Raw genomic sequence first — 15105 nt, 5'->3', positions numbered from 1 at the left:
CAGAGCTACTGAGCCTCATTCCCTTCTATTGGCTGAGGCTCCTCCCTCACCTGGTCCCCCGGGGAAGAAAGGAAAGAGCCACAGCTTCCTTTGCCCAGTTCCCTGGATCCCATGGGAGAAATATAAAAAAAGCATCTTTAAGACCAACGAGCACTAACATTTTAAGCATTTTTTTTCTTTTAAAGTTAATTGTGTTTGTATATGTCCTGTATAAAGTTTATATCTCTGCCACCTAACATTAATTAGCTACACACATGGCCTGGCCTGACATGGCCCAGCCCAACATGGCCTGGCCCAATCCAATATGGCCCAGCCCAACAAGGTCTCATTTATGTCAGATCCGACCCTCATAACAAATGAGTTCAACACCCCTGAACACAACAAAAACTTTAAAAGCCAGAGACAAGTGGAAGCATTCTTTTAGCTTTGAAGCAAGTGAACCTTACTGCCTGGACTGTAATGTTAATTATCACAGTACTTTATAGCTAATCCACATGAGTTTGCAAAGTGTGCCCCAATTTTATTCCTTCAATTTTCATGATTCTCCCACAATTTCATCATGCTGTTAGCTAGATTAGGGAGGTTCCTTGCTGTGGGGCTTGGTTTCACTGAGTGGGAGAGACTAACTAAACCAGGTGTTTTTCAGATTCAAGGAGGGTGGATGCCACACTTCTAGAGAGGCACACAGTCCTCAAGCTTAAAACTGTGGCTGCCAGGTGCCACACAGACTAGCACAAAATAATACTGCATGCTTGTTTGTTTGGCTACCAGAGACTTGCAACACTACAAAGGTATAGTTTTAGGGGTAACCAGAAAAAAGCCCAAAGAAAAAACCCCATGGCCATAAATGCTCACAGGAAAAAAGCTCCCCATGGAAACATGCCCACATGGAAAAATATCCGCATGGAAATAAACACACATGGAAAGAAGCCCCCATGGAAAAAAGCCCCCATGGAAAAATATGTAAAGCACCATATATAATTGTGGATAACCATTAATAATATTTTGTTGTTCTTTTAAGATTAAAATAAGTCATATTCACATGCAACAAAAAGTGACCATTTTGGTATTTTTATATATATATTTTAGGATTAAAATACGTTATATTCTCATGCAACAAGAAGTGACCATTTTGTTATCAATGAACTTTATTAAGAAGGAAAAACAATAATAACAGAAATTAAACCCTACATAAAATATATATATTTAAATAAAATTAAATACTTTAACTTTATTAATTTACAATTTGTCAAACTTTTTAATGTTAATACATTGTGAAACACCCAGTGACCACAACAAAAGACTATCTAACCCTAATAGTAAAAGCAACAATTATTTAACAACAACAATAATCGCTCGGATATAATTCTTCATTGCATATTAGCCAATCTCTTTAAATATCTATGTTTATCTTCCACCTGCTCATATTGTTGCACAGAAGTGGCAACCATGTCATGTAGTGCCTCATATTTCCTCTTTTCTACCTCTAGGCAACCTGCCTGTGCATTGCCCAACATTAGTTTGTGACAAGCAGTCCATCAAATAGAGACCACACACTGTGATGATTGAAATAGAACACAGAATTAAGAGCATTGTGCCCCCACAACAGTTTATCTGGAATCATTATTTCAAACATTCTATTATAAGTGTCCATGTTCTTTTTTTGAAGTAAAATGTAAATACATGGTGGATATGAATTACCCACCTTGGCATGCCATGTGTACAGTTGGTAAAACATATTTGGCACATTATCAAAGGTGCCATCTCCATAGATGGTATCTTTGTTTAATTCAAGCATAATATCTCTATCACCTAAAACCAGAATTCTGTCTGGATTTTTCCACACCGATATCGTGAAGTATCAGTTGCCTATAGTTTTCAGGAACGTCAAAATGTATTGTTTTTGGGTTAGGCAAATTACTGCCTGTTCTATGATAGCTTTTCTTTCTAAAATAGCAGAAGTAGTTAAGGCCTCATAGATCTAAGAAGCTAAGCAGGACTGACTCTGGCAAGTATCTGGAAGGAAGAAATCAATAAACATAGTTGGAATTAATAAAAAAAAATGGTATAATGGAAATTTAATCCACTGGTATCTCGGGCCCTGAGGGGGCTGTTTTTTGAGGTAGATATACCAAATTTGCAGCATAGCATTCAGTGACTCTCCCCAAAATGCCCTCCAAAGTTCAAAAGGATTGGACCGGGGGGTCCAATTCTATGAGCCCCAAAAGAAGGTGCCCCTATCATTCATTATTTCCTATGGAGGGAAGGCATTTTAAAGGAGCATGGTCCCTTTAGATGTGATGGTCAGAACTGCCTTTGGAGTTCAATTGTGCTTGCCAAAACCTTGCTCCTGGCTCCACTTCCAAAGTTCCCGGATATTTCTTGAATTGGATTTGGCAACCCTATTCCATGTGGGCTTCTTTCCATGTGGGCTTTTTTCCATGTGAGTTTCTTTCCATGTGGGCATTTTTCCATGTGAACATGTTTCCATGGAGGCTTTTTTCCTGTGAGCATTTATGTCCATGGGGTTTTTCTTTGTGCTTTTTCCCTAGAATCAATTTTAGAGATGTTGTTCATGCTTTCATGGTTGTTCATGGTTCAGGCAAAGCAAACTTTAGAGAATTAGAGATAGGCTGTGAGGCTTTTGCGAAACATTTTGCAGATAAAATCACATTGCTTCGCCAAGACCTGCCCACCACATTTGAAACAGTACAGGAACTTGAGGCTCCATGCCCGTCTTCTTGTTTAGTGTTGGATCGGTTCGACCCACTCAGCCAGGACGAAGTCGACGGAATTCTCTCTGTTGCACGACCAACAACGTGTGATTTGGACCCTTGCCCCTCTTGGCTGATTAAATCCTGCCAGAGGAAGCTTAGATGTCCTTTACGGGACATAATAAATAGATCCCTCTCAGAGGGGCGTTTTCCATCACCTCTGAAAGAGGCTTTGGTCCATCCCCTCCTGAAAAAATGTACAGCAGACCCGGCCGAATTGGCAAATTATCGACCGGTCTCTAATTTACCGTTTTTAGGTAAAATTATTAAGAGGGCAGTGGCGTTGCAACTGCAGAGGTTTCTGGATGACGCTTCCATCCTAGACCCTTGCCAGTCCGGCTTTCGCCCGGGCCATGGGACGGAGACAGTGCTGGTCGCCTTGGCAGATGACCTTCAACGGCAGCTGGATTGAGGCGGCGTGGCGGTACTGATGTTGTTAGACCTGTCGGCTGCATTCGACACGGTCGACCATCGGTTACTGACCCGCCGACTCGCCGACATAGGGGTTAGGGGGCTGGCCCTACAATGGCTTTCCTCCTTCCTCAAAGGACGGGGACAAAGGGTGGCAATCGGGGGTGAGCTCTCCCGGAGGCGCACGCTTGATTGTGGGGTGCCTCAGGGAGCGGTTCTCTCTCTGATGCTATTTAATGTCTATATGCGCCCCCTTGCCCAGATTGTCCGGAGGTTTGGGCTGGACTGTCATCAATATGCAGATGACACCCAGCTCTATCTGCTAATGGATGGCCGGCCTGACTGCGTCCCAGGGAATTTGGACCGGGCATTGCAGGCCGTGGCAACCTGGCTTAGGCTGAGTGAGCTGAAGCTGAATCCGACAAAGACAGAGGTGCTTTGCGTGGGCCGCGGTGCTCTGGGAGGGGAAATACCTCTCCCGGTTTTTGACCCGCCAGGTCAAGAACCTGGGGGTCCTACTGGAGCCTTCACTATCGATGGAGGCCCAGGTAGCTGTCACTGCCAAGTCGGCATTTTTTCATCTGAAGCGCGCAAGGCAGTTGGACCCTTTCCTGGAGCGCCGGGACCTAGCAACAGTGATCCACGTGACGGTCACCTCAAGGTTGGATTACTGCAATGCCCTCTACTTGGGACTGCCTTTGTGTCGAACCCGGAAGCTGCAGCTAGTGCAGAACGCAGCGGCCAGGCTGTTATTAGGACTCCCGAAATGGGAGCATATACAGCCAAGGCTGCGCGAACTGCACTGGCTGCCAGTTATATACCGGATTCGCTACAAAGTGCTGGTTATCACCTTTAAAGCCCTATATGGCCGTGGACCTGCCTACCTGAAGGACCGTCTCTCCCCATACGAGCCCCAAAGAGCACTGAGGTCAGCAGGGAAGAGCAAGCTGACTGTCCCTGGGCCAAGGGAGGCAAAATTACAGAGCACACGAGCACGGGCCTTTTCCGTGGCAGCCCCGTGCCTGTGGAATCAACTCCCGGAGGAGGTGCGGGCCCTGCGGAGCTTAGATCAATTCCGCAGGGCCTGCAAGACCATCCTCTTTAGGCAGGCCTTCCCAGACTACTGACAGAGGATGGCCGAATGGAGGATCCAATAAAGCAACCCTTCAATGATTCTTGCCATCATTTAAATAGGCAAATGGATAAATAGCTCCCAGAACAGCTCTGCTGCTGTTAAGCTACAGATTATACATGCTGCATCAGTTTAAGAGATGTATTAACTATGTATATTTAATGTTGTTTTATAATTTTAATGTGTTTTAATCATTGTATTTGTATAATGTTTTATTGAATGCTGTTAGCCGCCCTGAGCCTGCCTAGGCGGGGAGGGTGGGATACAAATAAAATTTAATAATAATAATAATGCTTTGTTTTGCAAAAAATAGCCCTTGAGATTGCAAATTGAAGCAGAAGACTCGCTTGGTGGAAGAGGGATAAATTCTTTCATATTGGGTTGTTTGTCCACTAAAATTGCTTTTCCCTGATCTGCATTTTGCTCTGCAAGGGGAAAGTACCTATAACTCTTCCTTTGTGGGGCAAGAAGCAACTTGTAGAATGATTCCTAATAGGAAAACAGCACAAAGGGATGAAAAGTCCTTTCTCCACTACTCCAGTGTGCCTATCTAGTATGCAAATACCACTGCTATAATCTAAAAAAAAGAAAAAAAAGCACAGGGACAACCAGCTTCTAAAGAGAGCTGAGAGAGAGTTGCAGCAACACAAACTGAGTTTAGGTGCATGGGAAAGCAACTAGGTGTTTGTTTTTGCATGCACTGTTGTTACTACATAGCAATCAGGTTATGACTGAATACTATTAATGTACAATTCAAAGTTTTTGGGTTAGTATGGTTAATGGCAGCTGGCACTGAAAGTGGAAGAGTTTTTATACAACTTCCACTACTCACCTACATATCAACTTCTCTGTTCTCCACTGGAGGTCATTTAAAAAACAAACTGGTATGGAGATGGAGATCAAAGAGTGCTGCATGCACCCTCTGGAATCTGTGGTTTGAATCAGATTGCACTCCTGGGGGATGGTGCATGCAGATGCACAACTAAGTCAGAGAATGGGATGGGGGGAGGGGAGCTGACATGGCCCTTACCTTGTCTCTTTTTCTGAGTCTTGGCCACATTGAAATGAGATGACGGTGGTTCCTTCTTTTTCTTGGGATCTTTAATGAATTTGGCATACAGATCCTTCTCATTCCCTTCTTCTGACTTCTCCTGCTTTTTCTTCTTCACTTTTTTGACACCAGCTTGTGACAAGAAACACCACAATCAGAATGGACAAGGGGGAAAGCCAGGGAGGTACAGGCAGTGGGAGATGACATAGTTAAGATCAAGGGTCATGTATGAAGCAACTTCTGTGATTGGTTTTTTTTTTTGAGGGGGGGGGAGTTTTTGGAGAAAGGGCACTAATAATTTGGTCTTTTAGAAAGCAACAAGTAACTCGCTTTTGTGAGGCCAGAAAAGGCTGTCCCATTTTAACTCTTTCACAATAGATAACTGTCAGGTAGATCAGTTCTGTGCACCCAAAGGGAAGAGATAACACAGTGGCCATCTCTAAAGTTCTGTCTGCAGTAAATGCTTCAGGGTGACCTTCCATGTGCTTTCCCTCTATGGCAGTCCTAAGGCTGAATGCAGTTTTAAAATATGTTTGGGAGAGTGTTAGCTTATTAGATAGAAACTGTGTGCTAAGTGCTCTGCTTTGCACACAGTTTTCAGGTTCATCCCCTGGCATCTCCAGTTGAAAAGGGGTCTGGTAGTAGGTGATGGGCAGGAAAGACCTCTGCCTGCACCCTAGAGAGCTGCTGCCAGTCTGAATAGACAATACTGACCTTGATGGACTGATGATCTGATTCAGTAAAAGGCAGCTTCTCGTCTGTGCATGTGTATTTCCCAACCCTGCATTTCTGCCTCCCTCTTGGATGAATGACGAGAATACTACTGTTACAATAGGGGTGTGAGGTGTATGCCATGGCCAAATCAGATGCGACCAGGACACAATTTAATTTGCATTATGCTGAATTCCTGTGAAGTGTATATAACACTTAAAGCACAGTGGGCCAGGTGAGATAGTGTGTAGGACCCATTCTCTGCCAAGAGTCTGCTCCCTGAAACAGATTATGCCATTATATTTTATTGCAACATGTTTTGTTCTAGAGGAGAAAACTATTTGGGGAGAAGCAGTTCCATGAGGAAAAGCGTGAGCAGCAGAAGGATCATTTTCCTTACCCCCCCCCCCCCCCCACATACTACTTTTTCAATTTCCATCACCTCATACGACAGCGATTCACCAGCAACCCCTTTCAGGCACATAGATCTACTGCCATCAACTCTAGTTTGACCTCTAAGGATGCATTTCTTGAAGTCTGTCTTAATAAAAACACAAAAAGAGTCCTGCTGGGTCAGACCACTGGTCCAGCTTGTCCAGCATCCTGTTTCACACAGTTACTCTAGTGGGCCAGCAAACCGGACATGGAGAACAAGGCCCGCCCTGAGCCTGTCCTACTGGAAGGGCGGGCTAAAAATCAAATAAATAAATAAATGATGTTGTCTCCAAGATGTACTCAGAGATTTACTGCCACTCTGTGGAGGTTTCCTTTAGTCAATATGGCCAGTAACTGCAATTGACTGCATACAAATATAAAACTTATATTGGGTGCAAAATGCATTACATTTCACTTCTGTGTTCCACCCAACATTCATTCTCAACACAATAAGCACCAGGTAGATCAAGGGTGTGCATCTGTGTTTAGCAAATGTGTGAAAATAGCCTAAGAGCATCTTGACCTACCAATTCTTGCAGCTTCTCACAAAATTAGCTTTATAAGAGGCTTCTCCTAGTGAGGCTGCTTTATGACTGGCAGGCTTGTGGGCATTTCTAAGCTATTTGAGTGCACAGCTGCATAGGGCTTGATTGGGAGTCTGAATGAGCTCATTCCAGCCATTCATTTAGTGATATTGATGTACTAAATTGACTCCCCACCTTTTGACCTGGCAGAGCATTGAAGAAGCTTGCAGTAATAACTAATGAACAAAACAGTGATTTCTAAAACACTGAAACAAAATAAGATTCATCCCAGCAATCCAGCAACTTCATCCTGTCTGTGTTTTTCTTTGCCTGCAGCAAAGACCCCTAGAGGGAGGGAGTTCCAAGGCAGGAGCACCAGTGCAGAGAAGACCCTCTGATAGTTTAGCTCCTGATGGTACCACTTAGAGTTAAATCAAATTTGATAAGAATGCAGGTAGTTGGTAGAGAGGGAGAGGACTCATATAGGAGGTGTTCCTGGAGGTCACTTGGTCCCAGGCCATTAAAGACTTTGAAACGTAAGTCCCAGTAACTGGCAAGTCTACTGGCATGATATGTTTCTAGTGTTTAGTCCCAGTCAACAGCTGGGCTGCCATTATTTTGCACCAAGGCATCTTCCAGATGATGTTGAAGAACAGGGCTTTTTTAGTAGAAAAAGCCCAGCAGGAACTCGTTTGCAAATTAGGCCACACCCCCTGACATCACCATTGCTACACACAGAGCTTTTGTAGAAAAAGCTCAGTAGGAACTCATTTGCATATTATGCCACACACCCCTGTCACCAATCCAGCTGGAACCACGTTCCTGTGCGTTCCTGCTCAAAAAAAGCCCTGTTGAAGAACATCCCTACATAATGCATGTTACAATAGTCCATATACTAGGTGCCAGGATATGTAGAAGAGTGGCTAGATTGTCTTTCACCATTATTTGTATGCGTAAGTTGCTGGCATCCTGAGTGGAGTCCACAACGATCCCCTACCTGTCTGCTGGACAACAATAAAGCCATCTGGAAGGGACAGAGTTCAACAGCAGAGCACATGTTTTATTCCAGATTTTATTCCTGGCATATGAAATAAGAATGATCTCACAAGGCAGGGCTGCAAAACGTATTTGCCTGGTGAGCCATTGTCAGACAGACCAGACAGTGCTGGTACAGATGGACCAGTGGCTGGATTCTGTGTAAGACAGTTCCACATGTCCATATAGCACAACTCCTGGTAGCTTAGTAGTTTCCCTTACCCTGAGTAGGGGTTGTGGTCTCCTCTGCAGGGCTCGATTCCTCTAGTTTCTTTACTCTGGATTTCTTTGGTTTGGCTTCCAATGTGGCCTCCTGCTGTTTCTTTTTGGATTTCTGCTACAGTGGATGTAGCTGTAAGAGATAGCATGCGTTCTTTACAGCGAATGAATAGGAAAGCAAGGGCTCTACCCTAGCATATCCCCAGATTTTAACCAAGACATGCTTGAAATGACAGCCTAGTGACACACAGCACCTCATTCTCTGGTCCCATCAGTGCAAAAGGTGCACTGTGAAAACAGTCCAGGGCCTCATATGAACAAGTACTCCCCCAAATACATCTCAACATTTATGGATACCATTTCTGACAGCAAGATAAAACTTGTTGTGATTGAATCAGGTGTCTGTCGAGATCTTTTTCTTCTAAACACATATTGTTTTGCAAAAGAGAACTGATCTAAGGCCCTGTAAGCCTCAGAGAGGAAGGACCATGCAAACACACACAGAAGGGGAGCCAGGATTCCCTGGCTGGTAAACCTTTCAATGCAGACTGGCTGCATCCCAGTCTGTCTATGCTTCTGCACAAGACTGCATTGGAACAGAAGGGATAGTATCCAGATAGACAAAGTGATGATGAAGTATGAGATGCAGCACTGATGCTGAAATACTAGCCCAGCCTTTTGGTGACCCCAGATGACCCACACCCATGGATTCACTCAGGAACCGGATGAAGACCAGTCAGGTCTTCCAGCAGTGACAAGGTCAGTGTCCTCTGCAGCTCCCTTTCCCATGGCCATTATTTTCTCACGCTGTTTGTACTGGATCCCCAGACTTCATGCCTTTCTCCCACTTTGGTCTTCTAATGTGCTAATTAGAAGGAAAAAATGAGCAACTTAACTGATTTTAGGTGCTACACTCATTGCTTTTCACTGCTGTTTTGCTTGTCAGAGCATGCACCACATGTGCTAGGTGCATGCATGCACTACTAATGAGATATCAATTTAAAACAAAGTTGGGGGCTGTGAGAGATGGTCTAGAATCAAAACCTAGAAACAAACAACTGCTTCATGTTTGCAAAGTGTGGAAAGATGTGGCAACTCACAACTGAATGATATTGGGAGGAGCAAATGAGATGGCCCTCCTTAATTCAGAAAGGCTTCCTGCCCATCAGGATAGTAACTGGGTATTTTACAACATAGTAACTGGAGTGTGTGACAACTTAAACAACACTTTGTTGCCAACATGCAAAACTAATCTGCAGACAAAGACAATATAGTTCAGGTTTCAGTTTAGTTTTCTCCTTGCCACTGCTGATCTGTGATTCACCTGGTCATCTTTATGCATCATGGGTTCTAGCTCAGTGTTTAGAAGTCCTGTCTTGTACCTTTATAATCCACTCTCTGCTTTGTTTGTGGTATGTCAATGTCATGGTTTAGGCAGTTTTCTGTTTGTATTGTTTCCTAATTTCTGTATTCCTAGTTTATTAATAATGAGTTCACAGCAGCTCTCTGAGAAAGTTTTAACAGAACTGAAATAAAACTGCTTTCTTGTTTATTTATTAGTTGCTTTTTTCCCTAGGTGAAGTCAAGGCTGCTTTTAACATAAATAAAACTATTATTAAAAACACAATCAAAACAATATAAAACAACTATTATAAGGAAAAGGAAAGGTCCCCTGTGCAAGCACCAGTCGTTTCCGACTCTGGGGTGACGTTGCTTTCACAATGTTTTCACGGCAGACTTTTTACGGGGTGGTTTGCTATTGCCTTCCCCAGTCATCTACGCTTTCCCCCCAGCAAGCTGGGTACTCATTGTTACTGACCTCGGAAGGATGGAAGACTGAGTCAATTTTGGGCTGGCTACCTGAATCCAGCTTCCACCGGAATCGAACTCAGGGCGTGAGCAGAGAGTTCAGACCACAGTACTGCAGTACTGCTGCTTTACCACTCTGTGCCACAGGATAGCAAAATAACAATTTAAAATTCCCCCCATTTTAGGTTCTGAGTAAGCATTGATATCCAGTATACATTGCCCATATTTGACATTCAGTACTGATACTGAGAAGACACATCCCACCATGGTGCAGTGGTTAGCATATGAGACTTAGAGATCAGGAAGGCGCAGGAAGAATTGGAAGGAGCTGTGGGTCAAAATGCACCTGAGCAGCAACTGGTGGGGAATTGATGGCTTGATCCAACAAAAGCAGAAGCCCAGGGGCAGAGCAACAGTAACTGCAGAATCAGTATATGATTTGGGTCTGGGAGACCACCTTCAAGTCCCCACTCTCCCATGAAAGCTTGTTGGGTACCTTGAGCACTCATCTCTCAGACTAACCTCCCTCACAGAGCTGTTATAAGGATAAATGGAAGAGAGAGTGGGTTTAAAATGCACTAAAAATACCGTAAGTCCATGGGGTAAGAAATCACAGTAAATGCTATTTCTGCTATGTAAACCAACATAAAATGGACTCAGGCATGTCACTGCCTAGAGATAGAAACAATACACACCACAATAGCAGATGTAATATTTTCAGTGCCCCCTAGGGTTGCCAATCCCCAGGTGGGGGCAGGGGATCCCCGGTTTGGAGGCCCTCCCCCCGCTTTAGGGTCATCAGAAAGTGGGGTGAGGGGAGGGAAATGTCTTCTGGGAACTCTATTATTCCCTATGGAGATTTATTCCCATAGAAAATCATGGAGAATTGATCCGCGGGTATCTGGGGCTCTGGGGGGCTGCTTTTTGGGGTAGAGGCACCACATTTTCAGTATAGCATCTAGTGCCTCTCCCCAAAATACCCCCCAAGTTTCAAAAAGATTCACAGCCTTGATCTTGGCTCCACCCCTAATGTCTCCTGGCTCCACCCCCAAAGTCTCCTGGGTGCACCCCCAAAGTCCCCAGATATGTCTTGAATTGGACTTGGAAACCCTAGTGCCCCCTCATGAACACATTCTGATATAGGGAAAACTCCTTGATCTTCTTGCAAATACAAACAAGACTTTAACACATAATATGTGTTGGATCTACTGACTCCTATTCTTCTTCCAACAGATGGAACACTTCAAAAATCATTAAGACTTTAAAGTATTTCTCAGTAGCTAAAGATGTCCGGACTTGTGCATGCTAATTAATGCCTGTTGCTGAAGAAATACCATTGGATGATGATAATAATGCATACTACCAGTACCCATACTACTACTAATAAAGTAACTTACCGGACAGGAAGTCCATTGATAGCAAATGGGAAAACAAATGACAAGCCATGTATTAATTTGATAGGGCAATAGAAGGGGTGGGGAAACCCCTAACTGGCATGGAGACAGAATGCTGTGTTCCAGCCTCAGTATTTCCATGAGAAATGTAGAGACAATCATTTCTTTTTTAGGCAAAGAAGAAAAGTGATTCTCCACAAAATGCTTTGCTGCAGCCGTGATTCTGCCCACTAGGCCAGTACAGAGCTAGGAACATTTAAGTCCACTGAGTTTAATGGGTTTATTTATGTATGCCTAACTGTGGTAACGAGAGTCTTTTAACTGCACAAACATAACAAGAATGGTGACTTGCTGAATCATAAAAGCCTGTTTCTCCCCTCTCCTTTTTTGATATGCATCTTAGTGTTGGAAGGAACAGTGTACCTAACTTCAAAAGAAAAAACAAACACATTGAGACAAATATTACATATAAAACACATATTAGCAGAGCTGTGCTGCAGGACAGAGGGAAAATTCCTTCACTCTGATTTTATTTTTGTAGGGCTGCATGAGTACTCATATAACGATTCGACTGCTTCACACACAATTTTATGCTTCCTTTGTATAGTGGAGGATGAATTCCTCATCCCAAACTGGCTGCATAACCTGCTTATTCAAGTAACAGGAACAGTGTGACCATCAAAAACGAGATAAAAGAGTGCTGGTAACACATGAGAAGTGCACATTTTGTGCCTGCAAAAAGCAAACATAATTCATTCTCAATAAAAAGAAAGTTGAAAATGTTGAGTCATATATTCTTTTAGAAGACATAAAGGAAGGCAGCAGCATTCTCCTCCCATGCAATGTGTCTCACCTTTGGTGTAGTGAAGTTTGGTGTAGTGGTTAAGTGTGCGGACTCTTATCTGGGAGAACCGGGTTTGATTCATCACTCCTCCACTAACAGCTGCTGGAATGACCTTGGGTTACCCATAGCTATTGCAGGAGCTTGAAAGGGCAGCTGCTGTGAGCCCTCTCAGCCCCATCCACCTCACAGGGTGTCTGTTGTGGGGGGAGAAGATATAGAGATTGTAAACTGCTCTGAGTCTCTGATTCAGAGAGAAGGGCAGGGTATAAATCTGCAGTCTTCTTCTTCGTTATTATTATATACATTGGGAGTGATTGTGTGCCTCAGTTTAAACACAAAGTCAGACACTCCCTTTCAGTGCAATCCCATGCAGAATTAATCCAGGCTAAATTCGCTTAAATCAGTAGATTTAGACTGGAACAACTGTGCATGTGTAAAGTTATTCTGCATGTGCAGAGTAACTCTTTGGTGTGTTTACACTGGAATAACTCTGCATAGGATTGCATTAGACCAATGAAGTGCTCATAAATAGCTTGTAGGAACAGTTTCTGAGATTGAGGTCACTCTGAGGCAATAAAGGTAGGAAGCAGATGGATCAGATTACATGTGCTGTGTCTAATCCCATTTCATCAACAGCTAAAAATAATAATTATGGATCAAATGCAATTCATGAAGTTTTGGCAATAAATATTTGGGAAACAGGTACTCATTTGGAGCCTGCAGCTTAACTCAAGGGGGCGTAAATAATATTGCTCGTCTGCTTATGAAAGATTATTAGCAAACAGGCTATTTAGTTTGGTCATACTGGGTATTCTAGATCCATCTCTAGCCTCTAGGCAACAAGAAGCACAGCCCATTATCTAATCACCCAGATGTTGCTACTGCAGTGTCTGTATGGTGTGGTGGATGGAGATGTGTCCTGGGGAAACAAGAGTCCAAATGCTGTTGGATGCCTCTGGGTAAATCTCTCAGTCTAAACTTTTTACAGAGTTGTGAGCATAGATCAGAAAAACATACATCATCCTGAGCTCTTTGGTAGAAGGGATGACAAATAAACATAAGAAATAAAGACTCATTAAACAGTTTACTCCACAAACAACATACAGAGCAAATTTAGACTTCTTCGAGATGCAGTCTGCATTTTGCCATAAACTCATGCATGAGCTTTAGGCCTTGCCTGCGCCTTTGCTCAACCATTGCTAAGACCTAGGAGCCTCACCTTTCTTACATGGCTGCCACTGTCGTCCATTCCGTGCTGATATTCTCAGTTGTTCAGAAGCATTGTAGCATCAATCTAGTTCCACAGCTAGATAGGGGCAGGTCTGCTATATTTTCCTAAACAGCTAATGTTTGATGTTGCTGTAGGGGAAGCCCCATAGAGCAGTCAGAGATTAGGCAGACACATTTATACAAGTGCTTGAAATATACTGTAGGAATCAGGTGAAGGTGAGAGTGGGGAGAATTTTCCTACCTGCTTATAAAGTCTTTGCTGCTGGGGGCTCCCAGAATCCTCATTCACACTAGTAAAGACAGGAAAATTAGATATGAGGCAGATTTAATTGATATAGGAGCTTGATGAACATTTATGGAGTGCTCCCAAGCCACAAGGAAAAGAACCAGAAATGTCTGCGCCAGCTGCATAAGCACTGGGCTGAGCATCTGGCCTTTCTCTTTACGCAGACATTTGGGCTGGGTCACAGTAGGATTGCCATATGTCCACTGTGGGGTGGCTGATGGAAGAAAGGAAAATATTTAAACCGCTGTCAGCAACAGTGATGGAAAACCTGGAAAAATCTGGAAATGATGCCACACCCACTCTATAAACCATAGAGCAGCTGTGTCATCACTTCCAGATGGTAAAACCATACAGTTTTGGGCAATTCCTAGAGAGGTATGATGTCACTTCTGGGTTTTCCCATGCCGCTTTTGGCCCCATGCCCTTGTGCTACATCACCTGATTTAAGATTGTATTGGATTGGGGCTGCTGGGTTGTGTATTTTGTTTAAATTGTATGTTATATGTTTCATTTTGTAAGCCACTTTCAATTTCATTTTGCAAGCCAGTTTGATTTCCTAACATGGAAGAGAAGCAGGGTAACAACATTCAAAGAAACAAACAAAACAAACAAATACCGTACATAAGAAGTATATGAAGGGAAATAATAATAGCACCCAGAAATTGTGTGCAGTTCTTTTTCTTGCCAACTGGTGGCATTGCAGCCTGTCTAGAGCCCTTCCTGTCAATGAATATTCATCATCAATTTTGTCATTATTTGAAGTGAATACATAATGACTCATACGATGACTCCTCAATCAGTCACTTCCACCACACTTCTTGCAAGACAGTTGGAGGACAAGATGCAAGGAGGAAAGGCCTCTTTAATACTTGTATGGAAGGGGAGATCCTGCAGGTGCATTACCACAATGCAATGAGGTCATCACACCATGTCAAGCCAGCAGATTTCTGCACGTGTATAGTGAGGTCTTTCTCTGACTGGAAGTCCAGATGTATAATATGGCCCTGAAACCTGCCACAGATATGAACAAGGGGGTCATGGCACTGGAGAAAGGAGGTTTAATTCTTCCCTGCTGTGCCATATCCTGGACCAAAATCCCACCCGCTGCTTTAGGACCTTGTAGAGCGTAAGAACTCCCAACACAATGTAGGTACCTGAGAGTAAAAGCAACATTTCCAAACAAGGAAGCAGCATGAGAGATGGGAAGTGTTAACACACACTCACCCAATCCCCAGCACCATAGACGTGAT

At 43.4% G+C, this 15105-nt stretch overlaps 1 protein-coding gene across 5 annotated transcripts in view; it reads right to left on the bottom strand.

Annotated features, from left to right (window-relative positions):
- TULP1 (TUB like protein 1) overlaps positions 1 to 15105 on the bottom strand; it is an 80373-nt gene that overhangs the window by 60778 nt on the left and 4490 nt on the right. For 2 of the 5 annotated variants that reach the window (XM_060231550.1, XM_060231554.1), the window contains exons 2-4: positions 13811 to 13859; positions 8296 to 8410; positions 5348 to 5500 (exon numbers count right to left, since the gene is read on the bottom strand). In XM_060231550.1, coding sequence (XP_060087533.1) covers positions 5348 to 5500; positions 8296 to 8410; positions 13811 to 13859 — 317 coding nt within the window. Of the gene's footprint in view, positions 1 to 5347; positions 5501 to 8295; positions 8411 to 13558; positions 13699 to 13810; positions 13860 to 15105 lie in introns of all 5 variants that reach the window. The other 3 variants (XM_060231551.1, XM_060231553.1, XM_060231552.1) reach the window with 3 other exon arrangements.

This window comes from Heteronotia binoei, chromosome 2, assembly GCF_032191835.1.
Source record: "Heteronotia binoei isolate CCM8104 ecotype False Entrance Well chromosome 2, APGP_CSIRO_Hbin_v1, whole genome shotgun sequence".
Lineage (NCBI taxonomy): Eukaryota > Metazoa > Chordata > Lepidosauria > Squamata > Gekkonidae > Heteronotia > Heteronotia binoei.
The sequence above is the reverse complement of the archived record's forward strand: the minus strand, read 5'-3'. Positions and strand labels throughout refer to the sequence as shown.